We start from the raw sequence: 17,281 nt of genomic DNA, 5'->3' as shown, positions 1-17,281 counted from the left end.
AAATGCACTAAATAGCAAACCCTAAGCAGCTGTAGCCAGGTAAGAAAAGGGTGAATTGTATTGTGAGAGAGTAAGCACACATTTTTTTGGGCCATTGGTGGAGACTCTAAGATGTTATTTTCCTACCAAAAAGCCAGGGCTTTCAGAATCACTTCTCTCACTGTTGCCAAGTGGAGGCAACTCTCTGAGCAGCCCTAAACAGCTGGAGCAGGCATCGTGCAGAATGCTTTTTGGATAAGAGCAAACCTCCTTGGATTCTAACATGGCACAGAGCCATGCTTTAACTCAGAAAAACATCAAAAGATCAGGCTATAGAAATACACTTAATGGAGGCAGACTTGAAAGTCTGACCTTTGGGCCGTTGCAGACAGAGACTGAGAGCCATCGGTTATCAGCTGTGCAAGATCTGAGACAAAGCAGTGATGCAAACTGTCATGGGGCCCAGAACAGTGGGAGAAGTAAAAGTCAGCAGAAAAAGAAGTTAGAGAAAAAGTAAGAACGAGGAGAAGGCATCTTGCAAAGTCACTGTGCTCTTGCAAAGAGTTTCACCAGTTCCCCAGGGTTGGAGGGTTTGTATTATAAGAACTACATCTACTTGGACAGCCCCTCCATCCTTAGTCTGGCCTCATGTTCCTTGCAACATTTGGCTCCAAGGACCTTCACCTTGAATCTGTTACTATCTGTTCACCATCACTGCCAATGTGGTCACACCCAGAGCCATTGTATCCTATAGAAGAGTTGTATTACTGACACCTTACATTTGATCATCTTATTCTCCAAATAGCACTTCCTGTCTTTCTACATTCTCCCTGCTTTGTACCCTCTGCACAAATTCTTCAACAGCATCCAGGTTGCCTGGCCCTCAATACATCTATTTCCTGAACAGCAACCTTCACATTCTTTTTAAAGCAAGCCTAGACCAGATGGTCCATTTTCCAGCACTTTTGTTGACATTATCAATTATCTTCATTTGTCTGTGGTCCTGGATCAACTTGTGTTTCTTTCTTCTTTTCTACTACAAGAGCTTCTTGAAGCTCCTGGAGAAGATTAAACCATTTTTTAAAAAAATTTTTAAACGATTCTTCCCTTGAATTTCTTGTTTTAAAAGAAAAGAAAAGTCAAAATGAAATATACAGCCCTGGTTTTCCTCCTACCTCTTTGGCCAGTCCTTCTCCATCTCCTGTGTGGTTCCTTGATAAAGTTTCGTAGCTCTCTGTTCTGTTTCTCATCTCTTCTAATCTACACTCTCCCAGGATGAGGTCATCCACTCCCCTCCATACTTGAAATACCACCTGGATGCTAATGACTCCCAAATCTAAAACCCCTGCTCAGATGCCTCTCCAGCACTCCAGACTTTTGGAATTTAAATAGTCCCTATGGTAGGAGGTGAGCATGACAACCACTCTTCTTTCCCTCATGCCAGTAACAGTCCCTGTCTCCATCTCTCCAGATGGCAGACAGTCCAAAATAGAACACTCTTTCGATCTTCATGTTCCATCGACTGCTCCATTTAAAATATTCTTCCCCAAACACCTGTTTTTCCTCCTTGGTTGGAGCCTAAGTAATATAATCCAGAATCCTAACACCAGAGCCAATTCTTGGTAAGCTGGGTTGTTGGTGGAGGAAGGAGCCTTATAAAAGGGGACCTGAAATGCAGTTAGGGTAAAAGCTGAAGTGAATGCAAACCCACCTACATTATTTGGGTGTCACCTTTCTTCCCTTTTGTTTTCCTGAACAACCTCCTAATTGCAGCTCTGCGCTATATCACCAGACTGACCTTTGTCTCCCAGGGTGATTTCTTTGGTGGTACACACGTAACCCTTCAATATGTACCCCTTTAGTTGGCATATGCAGACTGTGGGACAACCCCATGGAGAAGGGCACTACAGTAACATTTATCCCCTTATTCTTTATTTCTGGTTGCCTCTTCATGTATCTGAATTCTCCTATTTCCCAATCTGGTGTGATGAAGTCCCAGCGTGATTTTAGGCATGGCTAAAAGTGGTGTTAATAAAGCTAAGTCTTCTCGCAGGTTATGTCTGAGTACCTCTTATCCATGTCCCCCTAACCCCCAATACACCAAAGTGGGGCCCATAGCATTCCTCATCATCAGGTCCCAGCAAAGGTGGCCCAGAGAACTGGGGAACTAAGTGAATAAATGAGGTTTGGAGAAAGACTGTCTAAATGTAATTATAATTTCTTATCTTTCCCAATGTGGAAAAGGCCTCACAAACTCCTCAGGCTGCCCTGTGTTAATAAATTCTCTAAATGTTCATTTCTCTTTCCTAATTGTACACCATCATATGCTGGTATCTGAGAATCAGACGGTAATGATTCCATTTTTGCTCACTGTGGCTTCATGGACCAGCAAAACCCTTCTGTGATTGTTTCATGTGCTCCCACCCTGGGCTTCACACAGTTATTAAAGGAATCCTGAAGGAAATCTGGCAATCGTTTGCTTTTTTTCCCAATAAAGTTTCTTCTTTCTTTAAGAGTAGGCTGTATCTCCAATTTGTACTGTAGCTAATCACTGTGCAGTTCAGAACTATGGTCTTAACTAACTGCACCTGCCAAATGCAAAAGGATCACAGATTCTCATCAGGAGGTGAAGAGAACTTGCAATGACCTTTAGAAGCATATACCTTGTTACACTGTCTTCTAGGGTTCCATCTTTCATACCCCTGGTCCTCCAGGCTAGAGTTCCCACACCCTGTGCACCATGCCTCAAGCAACCTAAGAAAGCAGGTCTCATGTCCTAACTGAACTTGTAAAAGGTCCCTTAGAAGTCCCCCGCACTCTCCTAGACCACACGCCAGGTTGCAACTGTCCTTGCTCAGCTGAGTTCCTAACTCCCCCATTCAGTTCCCAGACCACCTTTGCCACCATTCGCCTTTCCTGAATGAAATGTCCTCATAGACTCTGCCCTCCCTCTGCATCTATTGGCTCAGAGAATGGCACCACTTTCCATCCCACGAACCAAGCCAGAAAACTGGGAGTCATGCTGGACAAATCCTTTTCCTTCACACCCCAACACCCTGCCCCTTGGAGAAGTCATCGCAAGCCATGTCCATTTTACCTCTTACAAGTTGTATCTCATCACCATAAGTACTCTAACGGTGGGTCACCTTCAATTCTTATCTGAACAACGTAACTGTCTCCCAAGGGTGTTGCTCTTAACCCTGAGTGTGCTAGCCCTTTGGCAATGAGACACTATAAGCTTGTTCACTTGAATTTATATTTCAGAAAGGTGCTCATATCTGACCAAGTTCACAGACTCATAGGCACTTTCTTTTTCCGATCGTCTTTCCTATTTTTAAGGTAATGTTGTTTTGAAGATCACCCCTGGAGATGGCTGTAGGTTTCCTGATGTGCCCTACACTGGCCAGTGCTTCACATGTAGTAGATCTCACATGAGTGCTGGAGGATACACAGCAGATAGGCACTGGCTTGCAGCAGGGCTCAGAGAATACTCTTGCCCATGGCTGCCCAGGGCTTAGGGCCACTCTTTGCCTCAACAGCTTGGCCAAACACAAGGACTATGTTTTTGTTTTGTTTTGAGACGGAGTCTCGCTCTGTCACCCAGGCAGGAGTGCATTGGTGTGATCTCAGCTCACTGCAGCCTCTGCCTACAGGGTTCAAGTGATTCTCGTGCCTCAGCCTCCCAACTAGCTGGGATTACAGGTGCCTGCCACCATACCCAGCAAATTTTTGTATTTTTAGTAGAGATGGGTTTACACCATCTTGGCCAGGCTGGTTTTGAATTCCTGTCCTCAGGTGATCTGCCTGCCTCGGCCTCCCAAAGTGCTGGGATTACAGGCATGAGCCACCAGGCCCAGCCCCCAAAGAGCATGTTGAACAATTACCAGTTGCACTTTACACACTTTAGCTTATTCAATCTTCAAAACAATCTGTGATGTAGGTATTCCCATTTACCGACAAGCAACTTAAGGTTCAGAGAAAATAAGTACCTGCTTCTAGTATACCCAGTGGGGCAACTGGATGAGATTGGTCTGATTTTAGGAGCCACTCCTGTTTCAGTGTATCCAACTTGGAAGTCAGCTATGGCAGGAAGAGCATAACGGTCTCAGGTCTGAGTAAGGAGCTCCATATGGGACCCATCTCTGCCCTCAGGGAGGCCACAGTCTAGCAGAGGCTGACAATGCAAGGTGCTGACAGAGGGGTGACTATGACACAGTGGCAACTCAGAAGGAGCTGGTGCATTCTGCTGCAAGAGTGGAGATGGTCCTGGATGTGGCCGACGTGAACTGAATGTTGGAGAGGTGGAGAATGGCATGCTTGGCAGAGAGAACAGCATGGACTAGGGGCCTGTTTGCTCACAGAAGGACAAAGAGTTGGGCACTCACCTTCCCAATGTTCTACACTCCCTTCTGAACAAAGTCTAAATCCAGAGTGAAGACTTTCTTCACCTGGACCCTGCCTGCTCTCCTCATCTCTCTCTCCCCACCCACTGAGCTACCTGTGGCTCCCCAAACACACCCTGTACCTTCTCTGTGTGCACTTTTGCATACGCTGCTCTTTCTTCTAGGTTACTCTCTTCCCTTCTTCACTAACTCCCCCTCATTCCCTAGGTCTCTATTTAAGCAACACTGCCTCCAGGAAGCGCTCCCAGCTCCTGAGCTCACCATTCTACCAATGGCTGCCTCTCTACAGAACTCTCATGGAAACCTCTGAACAAGTTGGCCAAACACAGGCTCATTGGCACCTTTTCTTTTTCTGATTGTCTTTCCTGTAGACCTTTACCATCCAAAATGGCAGTCACTAGCCACATATGGCTCCTGAAATTTAAATTAATTAAAATAAAAATTTTAAAAATCAGTTTCTCAGTTGTACTAGCCATATATCCGGTGTTGAATGGCCATATGTGTTCAGTGGCAGTCATACCACACACCACACATATAGGACATTTCTGTAACTGCAGAAAATTCTATTGAACAGCACTCTTTTCAGAATAAGAGGTAGCTGAAGGATATATATATATATACACACACACACACACACACATATATATATAACTAGTTACTATATATATATACATATATATAAAACTAGTTACTATATATATACACACATATATATATATACACACACAGATATATATATATGTGTGTGTATATATATATATGTATGATGCCAGACACTATCCCATGTAAAGGGAATTCAGTAGTACCAAGCCTTCAGATTTCTTGGAGCTCACAGCCTATTGAGGGGTATGTAGAAACAACAGAAAACAAAACAAAAAATATATATTTATAAACAGCTGTATAACACAATTAAAGGCTCAGGAAAGAACTATGAAGGAACTATATAGGTCACTGTTGAATAAAACCTGGTAAAGGAGCAGATGGAAATTAAAGGAAACCAGAAACAAGGCTAAGGACAGATTCTGATGAGCCTTGAATTCCATGCTAAGACGCTTGTACTTAATGCAATGGAAAACCAATGACCCATTTAAGAATTTTAAGCAGGGAAGTTAACTTGATCCAATTTGTGCTTCCAAAGGATCACTCCAGCAGTTCAGCAGGGGGTGGATTGAAGGATGAGAAGCTGCAGCACACGCTCCAGCAAGCATATCCTGGCAGGTGCAGGTCCACAGGATGAGGCTGGAAAGTGCCATTGGGGGAGGAGGAGAGGGAGCTTGGCCCAGGTTCTGAAGTCCAGAGGACCAGTCTCCATGACTGATTAGATGGGAAGGGGAGGGAAGAGGGGGAAAGAACATTTCCAAGGAAGTCTTCAGGGATCAGGGGACGGTCTGTTACAGAACCTGGGGCTCTGCCCCCAGCCTCACTTCAGGGACTGCATTATAGGTGACTAATTCATGGCCAAATATTTTCTTATGAAGGTTACTACAGATCAGTCACACATCAGTGTGACAGGTGGGGCGTGGGGGAAGAAGGCTCGGCATGTTCAAGCCAGAACTGAATATTAGATTCTAGTCACTATTTGATTGATCTTTTAAGCAATTCTTGGATTCTGTCACTTAAAAACCAATAAATCTTTGAAGGCCTGAGGAAAGCAATACGAAAGCAATAAATCTCCATTGTGGAGTATTAGAAAAATAGGCCAAGCTGCTGAGGTGGTTTGGCTGGAGGGATGAGGGTGCGGGAGTCCCACACAGCAACAGTCCTCCCTGCCACACCTTGTCCCCCTGCACACTCAGTTCTACCAGATAGAGTCAGATCCACGGGGCTTCAGAGGAGCAGTAAGTGGCAGAGCAGGGGCTGGAGTTTGGCTCAGCCAGGTTTGGAGCATCACTGGCAGAAAGAAGAGCCTACCTGAGTGGGGTCGGAAGGCCAAAGTTTCTGTGTGAGTCTGTTTGAGAACACACAGCTCCACTCAGAGAGGGACCTGCTGAAGCTCATGAGTGATAGACCGGGCTCCACAGAAGGCAGAGTTGGAGGACCTCTGAGAATTCCTCTTGCCCACCCCTCATGCCCTGGTTGGTGGAGGTTTACTCCGTAGCACCCCCACGAAAGGGCCACCCGGTCATCATGTGACATACCAGGCAGAGGAACTCAGAACTTCCCAGGGGATCCATGAACTCAGAGCCAGGATACTAGGTCTATGCACTGGCTTTAACTGTAACAAGCCCCACAAGCTTGGGCCAATCAGTTAATATCTTAGACTCCAAAATGCAGATGGTATTTCCCAACCAGCTGACTCACCAGGTAGGTGAGGATCAGATAATACAATGGAAGTAAAGGAACAATGAACTGTACATGCTAATTCAGAAAACTATTAACTGTAAAATTTGATTCGAAGCATCCTTAACCCAGTGCATCTAGTGAGTTCTTTGAGTCCTGGAATCATAGAGTGTCCATATTGTTTTCTCAATCCTTCACCTCCCCAACTCACAGAACTTACACTGCTCTGCTTTCCTGGGTGGTGCTCATCTCTCCAGCCAGTCTACTGCTTCTCTCAATCACTACAGTCAATGTACCTAGTGGTTTCATATCATCTTACAGTGGAACTGCAGAAGCAGCTCAATACCCCTGGGTTGCAAGAAACATAACCCGAGCACAACAGATGCACCAGGCATGACACCATTGGTGGGACCTAGGTGCCTGGACTAAGGAATGGGGATAGTTTAAGAAGTGAACACCACATGGCATGATCCATGATTCAATAGCATCACCTCATGACATGATCCAGTCAGATCGAGCCTCCCACATCACGACATTGCAAATGTCCAATCAGATCACGCCATTACCTTCTGTCTATAAAACCTGTCCCCGCCCCCAAAAGCCTGACTCCTGTCTCCTTGTTCAGCAGACTTGCAATAAACTTTTCTCTCCACAAAAACACAGTGCTTCAGAGTTTGGCTTTCTATTGTGCATGGGCAAACAGACCAAGTTCTGTTCAGTGACACTTTTTTGCTAATTTCATGATTTTGTTTGTTTGTGTGTTTGCTTAACGTCCCACCTCCCTGTCTCACTCACAATTTACTGGAGCCTCAAGAGGGCAGAGGTGTGGCTATCTTGTTCCTTGCTGTACCCCTATTGCTTAGCTAACTTCCCTAAACATAGTAAGTGTTCAATAAATATTTGTTGCATGACCTAGTGGTCAACTACCTCTCATATAACATCCTACTGCCCAGAGTTCAAGGTGAATGAAGGTCAAGATAACTGAAATCCACTGTGATATTTCCACTTCTGTCCTTCCAGTCGTCCCAAAAGTCGTGCTGGGTGGCAATGGTTAGTCACTTCACCTTCTAGTCAAATGCTCAAGAAACAGTCTGGAAATAATTCCAGAAACTGAGTATACACCCACCCTCAATGCTCCAGAGCCTTGACAGGAAAAGCAGCCAGACATTTCCAGATGCCAACCATTTCCCCTTTGAGCAGTGACATTTCTTTTATTTATTTATTTATTTTTTGGATAAAAATTTCACCAAAATATATCATGCACACCTTTCTCCTAGGAGGTGGTATAGTATAGTAAAATGAGTATTGGCTTTGGGTCATTTGAACTAAGTTTAAATTTTGCCTGTACCATTTGCTTGCTTTATAGCCTGAGTCAACTAACTGACTTAGCTTCTGTTTGTCTCAATTTCTATATTTGCAAAATGAGGAGACTATTATACAATGTTGCGAGAATGCAGGTAGTGTTATATATAGAGACAAGCTGGTAGCAAGTGCTTGTTCCTTAAATGAAAGCTAGCAGGCTCCTGTAAGTTGCGGACCCATATTTTCAGGGTAAACCAGGACCAAGTAATAAACACGCATGGCTATGAGGGATGACAGCATGTAGGCCTGCTTGATTTTTGAGTCCCTGTGTCTGTTTTGTAGAGTTGCGCTATTCCTTTGCACCCTGACAACTGTCATTTCTTATTGCTACTGGGAAACTTTCATCCCCTTATCCCTCCTCATAATTCGCTGAGTCTTAGGATGTATGAGCTTGTTAAACAGACGTGCAAAACCAAGAGTATAGAGATTCAGAGAGAAAGTGTAAGGACTTCTCTGTGTGGGAACTGGAAAAGTTTTCATGTGCATTTTGGTTTCGGCTTTTGAGAGGCCCCCTTCGCTGGGGGTGAAGGAGCTTGGACCCTGGCTGGAATCAGGTAGGCCTGGATGTAAGGCCTGCCCTACTCTTGGTATTTCCATGTTTTGTTCAGCCTCTATGAAATAGTTACTGGCCATACTTTACAGATAAGGAGAGTGTAACCTCAGAGAGAGAGAGATTAAGTATCTTGTCCGAGGTCATACAGCTGTGTTACCACGGGATCTGATGCCAGGTTTGCTGCCACCAAACTCTTCTTCTTTCCATGGCCCCACCCACAGCCAGAACACTGGGAAGCTGGACTAAATCCAAACACATTGAAAGGCTATGGATGACAGCTGGATTGGGTCCCTTAGCAGAAAGTTTTACAGGCTTAGTTACCTTGGTCCGCTGTATCAAGATCACGGACCTTGGGTCTGGGTTAGCTGTTAACTTGCTGTGCAGCCCTGAACAAGCCTCTTCCCTTCTCTGGGCTATACTTTTGCTATCTGGGAAGCTTTTGAAGATTTTGAAACAGTGAGCAATACTGTGGTATAAAAGAAGAGAGAATTGTGAAAGGGAATAAGGCATTGGTGGCCAAAACGGAACATGAATTTGACACCCGGGGGACCTGCCTTCAAACTCAGCTTTCCTACTTACTCTCTGTATGCCCTTGGGCATTTCTGTGCCTCAGTTTCTTCATATGTATCTGAAAATGAGGATAACATCTCATAGTATATAGAGAAAATTAAATGGCAATGTTACATCAGAGTAACTGGAAGAAAAGTGGGGGATTCATAACTGAATTTGACTTAAGACCCAACAATCTGCTTTGACTTATCACGGGTAGGACAGTCCTAGAACTACCAGTGTGTAAACTATACGACAAATGCTGTCTGGTCAGACACCCGGTAAACATTACCAACACATGTTGCAATGACTGAAGATTCACCTGACTTAGGGGGAGTGTTGTCCAAAGTCTTCAGACTACATAGGAACTTCTAAATTGGTGGTGGCTGGTTCTGTCTACTTCAATGCCTATCACTTCTAGATGAAGCTGGATACAGGATGCACAATGGCTATCTAGACCATCTCAAAAGCCCCCTTCTGGGCTGGTGTCCTAGCCTCCAGTGACACAAGGAGTGAGGCTGCATGCGTCTCTCTAGTAGCTGCCCATGTCCTTCAAACAGGCCTGAGCCTCTCAAACACACTCCCATTCTCATCCCAGCACTCCCACCTTGATGTTTATGTTAAGCAAACATCCGCCCTGGTTGCTCCCTGTTATAGCATGCTGTCTCTCTCCTCCATGCCTGTGCTCCCACTGGACACTCTTACGACGTTGGTGAAATCTTACGCATCATTTAAGATATAATTCAGTGTCTCCACTGGGAATTCTCTCCTCTGAGCTCTTATAGTGACCTATGCATACCTCCAACAAGGACACACTGTACTGTAATTATGTTTCCGTCTCCCCAACTAGAGTTTGACTTTCTTTAGGATGTGACTTATCCATGGCTAGTTCACTGCTGTGTTTCCAAGCACTTAAGCATTGCCTGAGACAGGGTGATTCTTAATAAAAATGTTTGTTGAATGAATGAATGGTTTTTAGGCCCTGGGCCCTGCCTCATTCCTGGTACATAACATACTCAGTTTATGCTTGATAAGCTGAACTGAGCAATTTGAAAGTTGTTCCACTCAATGCTCTGCTTCATTTTAAGGGACCGTAGTCCTCCTTCCTGGAGTTCTGGGTAAAACCGGCAGTCAATATTGCTGCCCTTGTGCAAAGTGTACCTTGTTTAAAAGAGATGCCCACGCTCCTGATATCATGAACTGGCACTGGTCAGTTTAACTATGGAGATGCGTCAGTGTATTCCTGAACTCCAACCATCTTTGGTAAAATCAGCAGTTTTACCTTGACAGCAAGTGCCCCTATGGGACTCCAGCACCCTAGAGCCTTAAACTGGACCAGCCCCCAGGTCTTGTCAGATTTGTGATATCTGAGCAGGTTGTTTTCAGAATTCAGCAAGTCTGTCTATCTGGCTGTTACTGGCAGTGACACAAAGAAAAGTGACCTTTCCAGGAGACTGTGTTCCAGGCCACTGACCCCACTAACTAAATTTACCATAAACATGTTCCAGGAAGTTTCCTTCTAGACCACCACAGGTCCCGATTAGGATGTTTCTTGTTTTTTGTTTTTCTTTTTTTTTTTTGAGACAGGGTCTCACTCTGTTGCCCAGGCTGGAGTGCAGTGGCAAAATCTCGGCTCACTGCAGTCTTGGTCTTCCAGGCCCAAGCAATCTTTCCATATCATCCTCTCGAGTAGCTGGTACTACAGGCACGTGCTACCACATCCAGCTAATTTAAAAAATTTTTTTCTTTGTATAGATGGGGTCTCCCTATGTTGCCCAGGTTTGCCTTTAACTCAGGGGCTCCCTTTGAACTGGGCTTGGGGCTGCTGACCTCCTTCCTCCGAGGAAGCTTTGCTTCTGGCCAGTCTTGCCTATGGGCATTGCCTGTCACATGATTCAACTGGAGGCCCATGTGGCATAGAGAAGAAAAACTGCAGACTCCAAGTGAAGAACCATCCTTACCTGACAGGAGCTCCCCGGGACTGAGCGGGTTTCAGCATCACTGTGATGGTCGTGTCTGTCTCATTCAATGGGGTGTCTGTGTCGTACTCAGGCATGGATGGAGCTGGACAGGAAACAGAGAGTACAGGTGAGTTCAGCACAGGTTCCCAATCGGCTCCCCACCGCCCCTTGCTGCCATCCTTAAAGACACAGCATGGCTAGGGGGAGGACGTTTAGGAAAGGGGTTGGATAAGAAGCCTTCCAGGCCTTCAGTAAAGGAGGCCCTGATGCCCAACCTGCCCATAGTAGGTTTCTTCAAGGTGCAATAGTGTGGGGAAGGGTAGCAATGATGTGTCCAGTAACCTGCATGAACCAGAACGTTCCACACCTAATAAACAGATATGTGCAGGGAATATAAGTACTAACAAAGAGGTGAAAGCAGAGTCAATCTTGCTAAACACATTTAAAATGCAAATTAAATCAATTATGAACTACTCCCCTCTATCTTTTTTTTTTCTTCATGAGACCTCCTTTCCCTCATACTTAGCTGATAGGAATGCGACTACATCTATTCCTTTGGGAAGGTAATTTAGCCATTTGTAGTAATAGCTATTAAAATCCACATCCTTTTTAATTCAGTTTTTCCAAATTCTGAATTTAATCATAAAGTTATAATCCAAACCAATGAATTAAACTTTATTTTGTAACATGTTTATTGAAGGGTTATTTTGTAAAAACATGGAAGCACCAAATATATCCAACCACAAGGGAATGTATAATTAAATTACGTCCATCCACTTGACAGAACATTATAACGAAAGCAGTGTAGCAACATAGGAAACACTTATGGGATAAAGATAAGAGAAAACATTAAGCTACCAAAAAAACATGTTTTTCTGGAAAACCATGTGCAAAATATGTATGTATGCAGACCAGAATTGCATAGATATTTAGGATAATGAAAGCTGTAGAAAAGGTTCTAAAATAATTCTACATTGTTGCTGTCTAGTGGCAGAGGGGGCCCTACTGGTGATGGCAGTCTGTAATTTTGGACTGCTGTGGCCCTGTAATAGTCATTAATTCATTCATTCATTCATTCATTCATCCATCAGGCATTTCATGAGAACCTGCGCTGATGTCTTGTTCTGGCAAAAAGAATGTTCCTAAAAATGAATTTAACAGCCAACTTGTGTGCAATATACATTATCTACACACACGCGTACTATTTAATGCAACCCTGTGGGCAAATTATTTAGTGGCTTGCCACCTAATTAATCTAATTTTTATACTTTAGGAAGTTCATCACTTAGATTTTCTTCATAGGAGACAACAATGGTAACTCACTAGGGACTGGATCCTCCTAATTCCACCCATATCACAGGGTGACAATTCAAGAAAAATTTCCACTTCAAGGAAAATCAGGAAGTGGGGGTGAAACAACCTTTTTTCCTTTTTCCTTTCTAGCAGAGATACCTGAAATTTTGGTGGCGATCCGAGTGGTGACAGGGGGCCCAAAGCCCTTTGCTGTGCTGGCCTTGATGGTGAAGGAATAGGTGGTCCCTGGGTACAGACCCACAAACAGGTGGTGGGTTTCATTCCGGAGCTTGAACACTTTCCCCCTCTGGCTCGAGAGGTCAGCACTTGGGTCCAGCGAGCCAACAGCCTTGTAGTTGATCTGTAGGACAAGCCAACAAACAAACAAATAAATGCCTCACTTAGGAAGCTGGATGGAGCTCATTTAGAGGAACCTTAGGGAGGCGGGGGAAGGGGCGGGCATGTGAACTTGGCCAGCAGATTCTGCTAAGCTGCATGTTGCTGTCCACTTTACAGATGATCCCAGCCTCCAAATACCCCATTGCTCACCCACTGGAGCAATGCATGTTCTCACTGATTGGTAGGAGTTAAAACTTAAAATAATTGAACTTACAGAGATAGAGAGTAGAAGGATGGTTATCAGAGGCTGGGAAGGGCAGTAGGGGTTGAGGGGGATGGTTAATGGGTAGAAAAAATGGAAATAATAAAGAAGATCTCATATTTGCTAGCACAACAGGGGGTCTATGGTCAAAAATAATTTAACTGTACATTTTAAAATAACTAAAAGGATATAATTGGATTGTTTCTAACAAAGAAGGTAATTGCTTGTGGGGATGGACACCCCATTTATCAAGATGTGATTATTACACATTGCATGCTTATGTCAAAATACCTCATGTAACCCATAAATATATATACGCCTACTATGTACCCACAAAAAATTTTTAAAAAAAGAGAGGGCAATACACAGATGTCATTTTGAATTTTCTGACAGTCTCATGAAAAGAAGTAAAAAAAAAGAAACTAATTTTAATAACACATCTTGTTGAACCCAGTGTACCCAAACTATTATCATTTCAATCTGTAGACAACATAAAAATTGAATGGAATTGTTTACATTCTACTATTCGTATGAAGTCTTACAAATATGTCTTTTACCCCTTCAGCGCATCTTCATTTGGACTAGCCACTGCCTTTCACAAGTGCAGTAGCCCCGTGTGGCCAGTGGCCACCATGCTGGACACTGTAGTCATAGAAAAGCGTCCAGGTACAGCATCCCGATGAGAATTATTTATGAGGCTTGTTAAAAATGCAGATCCCAGGCCCCATATTCCAGACAGATAGAAATTGCTTTTTCGTGCATTATGTTTTTTGTCTTCCTCAAATCCTTGGGGGCAGCAGGATAGCTACTCTCATTTTAATAATGGAGAAACTAGGTGCCAATGGAAGCAACTCGCATGCAATCACCATTTTTCAAATTGTATATGGAGATAGTTTGTCTATGGTAAATGAAGACCATGCCCCACGTGACATATCATGTGAGTTCAGCAATAACCAAACTGGTCTACACCTGTGGAATGATTTGTGTCTACTGTTCCCTGATCACACACTTGAGTGTCACAGCAAGGTACCAGAAGAGTTTTGAAGTGCTCACACTCAACTTCTGCACTCGCCCAGGGGTGAAAATAACGATTGGTAGCTCAGCACTAGTCCCACGGATCACACTTTGAGTGTCACATCTTGAAATTATACAGTTGTAAAGTGGCAAACACAAGATTTTTTGTTTGTCTTACCAGGTTTGTTCCATTAAAAATATTTAATTAGGCTACGTGTGGTGGCTCACACCTGAAATCCCATCAATTTAGGAGGCCAAGGTGGGAGGATTGTTAGAATCAGGAGTTCGAGACCAGTCTGGGCAACACAGTAGGACTCTGTATCTACAAAGTATTAAAAAATTAGCTGGGTTGGTGGTACACATCTGTAGTCCCAGCTATTCAGGGGCTGAGGTGGGAAGATGGCTTGAGCCCAGGAGTTCAAGGCTGTAGCGAACCATGATTGTACCACTGCACTTTAGCCTGGGTGAGAGAGATAGACCCTGTCTCTAAAAAATTTTTAAAAAATTAATTATGGTATAATATACATACAGAAAAGCATACCTCGATGAATTTTTGAAAACTGGATACAGTCATATAATCAAAAACCAAACCACTACCAGGCCCAAAACTTTTTCCTCACACTCCCTTGCAATCCTACTTTCCTACCCCCATCAGGGATCACCTCTGTCTGACTTTGAACAGCATAGACGAGTTTTGCGTTTTTGCACTGTGTGTCAGTGAAATGCTATGAAACGCGCTTTTTTGTTTCTGGTTTCTCTCAACATTATCATTATGCCATGGGATTCATCCATGTTGTCATGGGTAGTAGCAAATAAGGCATTCTCAGGTACATTCAACAATCTCTTGCTGACACTGTACTAGGCAGGTCTGACTCCAAAGCTTGTACTCTATATTCTATACCACACTGCCTGGCCTGGTAACAGTGCATCAGTTGAAAAATGCATTCACTCATCCACGTATTTGCTCCGTCACAGTGTTTCCTGTGTACTCCTGTATTCTAGGCCCTGCACTGTGTGCTACTGGGGGCGCCCAACTGAATTCAAGTCAGGCCTCGTCCTCAAGTGACTTCCATTCTTGAGAGAGGCAAGCCAGCTATTTAGACAGCTGACATCACTTATCTTCTGTCAAGAATGGCCAAACTCAAGCAGAAAAGGAAGCACACCAACTTCCCTTCAAAAATAAGCAATTTGCTGTTACTGGCAATGGCACCAAGTGTTTTGGAGAGAAAAGTGATTTCTCTCTCCTATATTAAACAGTAGTGGTGCCGCATCCTTGAGGAGAGAGGTCAGATGGTGCCCAGAGCAGAGTGTGCGCAGGAGGGAGGAAAAATACAGGGAGCTGAGGGCTTTGAGCTTTTTTCAAGCAACACCTGAGCATGCGTGTGCACCATGCAGGTGGCTGCTAGCTTCAGGCTGCTCTGGTGGACCTGTCTACAGCGTCCCCTCTGGTCACCCCTACCCACCCCAGTCCTGCTCAGAGGCAAGTGCTACAGGCATCTATCTGCCTCTCTGTTTGAGGACTTTCTCCATGGGTGCTTGCTGGGAATGTGGGGTAATTAACACCCCAGCCCTGATGGGAGTTGATGCATACGTTCTCCAGGCACTCCTTCCTTATACCCCTGCAAGCTCCCCATCCTTGGTATCCCTGCAGCATCCCCATTTCCCTGAGAGGCTCAGCTCCACTTGCCTCTAGAGGCAGCTGGTTTGAAAATACAGTGATTATTGGCTACTTTCCTTTCTCTTCCCCACTCCATATCTCTTTACTGGTGTTTCTTTTTTTTTTTTTTTTTTTTTTTGAGACGGAGTCTCGCTCTGTCACCCAGGCTGGAGTGCAGTGGCGCTATCTCGGCTCACTGCAAGCTCCGCCTCCCGGGTTCACGCCATTCTCCTGCCTCAGCCTCTCCGAGTAGCTGGGACTACAGGCGCCCGCCACCACGCCCGGCTAATTTTTTGTATTTTTAGTAGAGACGGGGTTTCACCATGGTCTCGATCTCCTGACCTCGTGATCTGCCCGCCTCGGCCTCCCAAAGTGCTGGGATTACAAGCGTGAGCCACCGCGCCCGGCCTTTACTGGTGTTTCTTAAACTTCTTGGCAAACTGCTCATATTCAAATCCTCATCTCGGGGTCTGCATATGAGAATGACCAAACTAAGGAAAAATGCTCGTGGAGGTATCTCAGGAGAGAGTGCAACTGACACCCGAAGGACAATCCTGAGTCAGAAGAGGAAAGAGTGTTCTAGCTTCCAGGCAGCGGGAACCACGTGGGCAAAGACCTGGGGTGGGAAAAGGTTTGGACAGAGCAAAGCTCAGAGCCACTGCAGAGCGGCGAGCAAATAGGGGCAAATGGAGTTTTCAGCGTGCAGGTGGATTCTGGTTTCCACCGTGGCAGAAAAGGGGAGATGTAGCCACCAACCCCAGTGCACCAGTGGAGAGGACATGTGCTTGCATTCTTTGCAAATTCTGCCCCCATCCCCCTGCTTGGACTGGTGGCAACTACATTGATATACAGACCCTGGGAGGTAAAACTCATGCCTTATTTACTAGCCAATTCCTTTCCTGCGCTCCAAATTCAATCCAAAAGCAACTCAATTTCCACTGAGCTGTCAATATAATATACCACGCTCTTCTGCTCTCCTAACCTTTCCTGGTATTACAGGATCCTCACTTACTTGTAATGAAACACTATGAATAAATCAATGTATGTTAATATAGCATGTCTTCAATTTTTTATGAAGGGCTTCACCAAATCTAATTCCCACTGCTTTGTCAGAAACAGTCTTTGAAAATTTTAACTTGCAAGTTTTACGAAGTTAGTGGGGGATCGGGCTGGGGAGGGAAAGAAGAAAGGCGAGAAAAATGGGATGGGAGGGAGCCGTGGCTGTAAATGTATAATACAATATGAACCTTCATTCGTAAGTGGGGAAAATGAAAGATTTGTTAGAATAGCAAACATAAAATAAAGGGTTAGTAGGGGGAAGGGTGCACAGCTGCACATCAACCCTGGGCTCCCGGCATGGGTTCTGGCTGCAAAAAGTACTCAAGGATGTCCCCCTTCTCTTTTAGTTGCTGACAGCAGGATCCCCAGCCAGAAACCAAAGCAGGTGCGTCATAACAAAAATCCCAGGCTGGGCGTGGTGGCTCACACCTGTAATCCCAGCACTTTGGGAGGCTGAGGCAGGTGGATCACCTGAGGTCGGGAGTTCGAGACCAGCCTGACCAACATGGAGAAACCCTGTCTCTACTAAAATTACAAAAAATTATCCAGGTGTGGTGGTGCATGCCTGTA

At 44.6% G+C, this 17,281-nt stretch overlaps 1 protein-coding gene across 6 annotated transcripts in view; it reads right to left on the bottom strand.

Annotated features, from left to right (window-relative positions):
- PTPRT (protein tyrosine phosphatase receptor type T) overlaps positions 1 to 17,281 on the bottom strand; it is a 1,142,918-nt gene that overhangs the window by 269,445 nt on the left and 856,192 nt on the right. For all 6 annotated transcript variants that reach the window (XM_055264961.2, XM_063633847.1, XM_055264960.2 and 3 more), the window contains exons 10-11: positions 12,540 to 12,741; positions 11,088 to 11,190 (exon numbers count right to left, since the gene is read on the bottom strand). In XM_055264961.2, coding sequence (XP_055120936.1) covers positions 11,088 to 11,190; positions 12,540 to 12,741 — 305 coding nt within the window. The remainder of the gene's footprint in view (positions 1 to 11,087; positions 11,191 to 12,539; positions 12,742 to 17,281) is intronic.

The sequence above is a fragment of the Symphalangus syndactylus genome, chromosome 24, assembly GCF_028878055.3.
Source record: "Symphalangus syndactylus isolate Jambi chromosome 24, NHGRI_mSymSyn1-v2.1_pri, whole genome shotgun sequence".
NCBI lineage: Eukaryota > Metazoa > Chordata > Mammalia > Primates > Hylobatidae > Symphalangus > Symphalangus syndactylus.
Note: the sequence above shows the minus strand (reverse complement) of the source record. Positions and strands in the feature narration are given on the sequence as shown.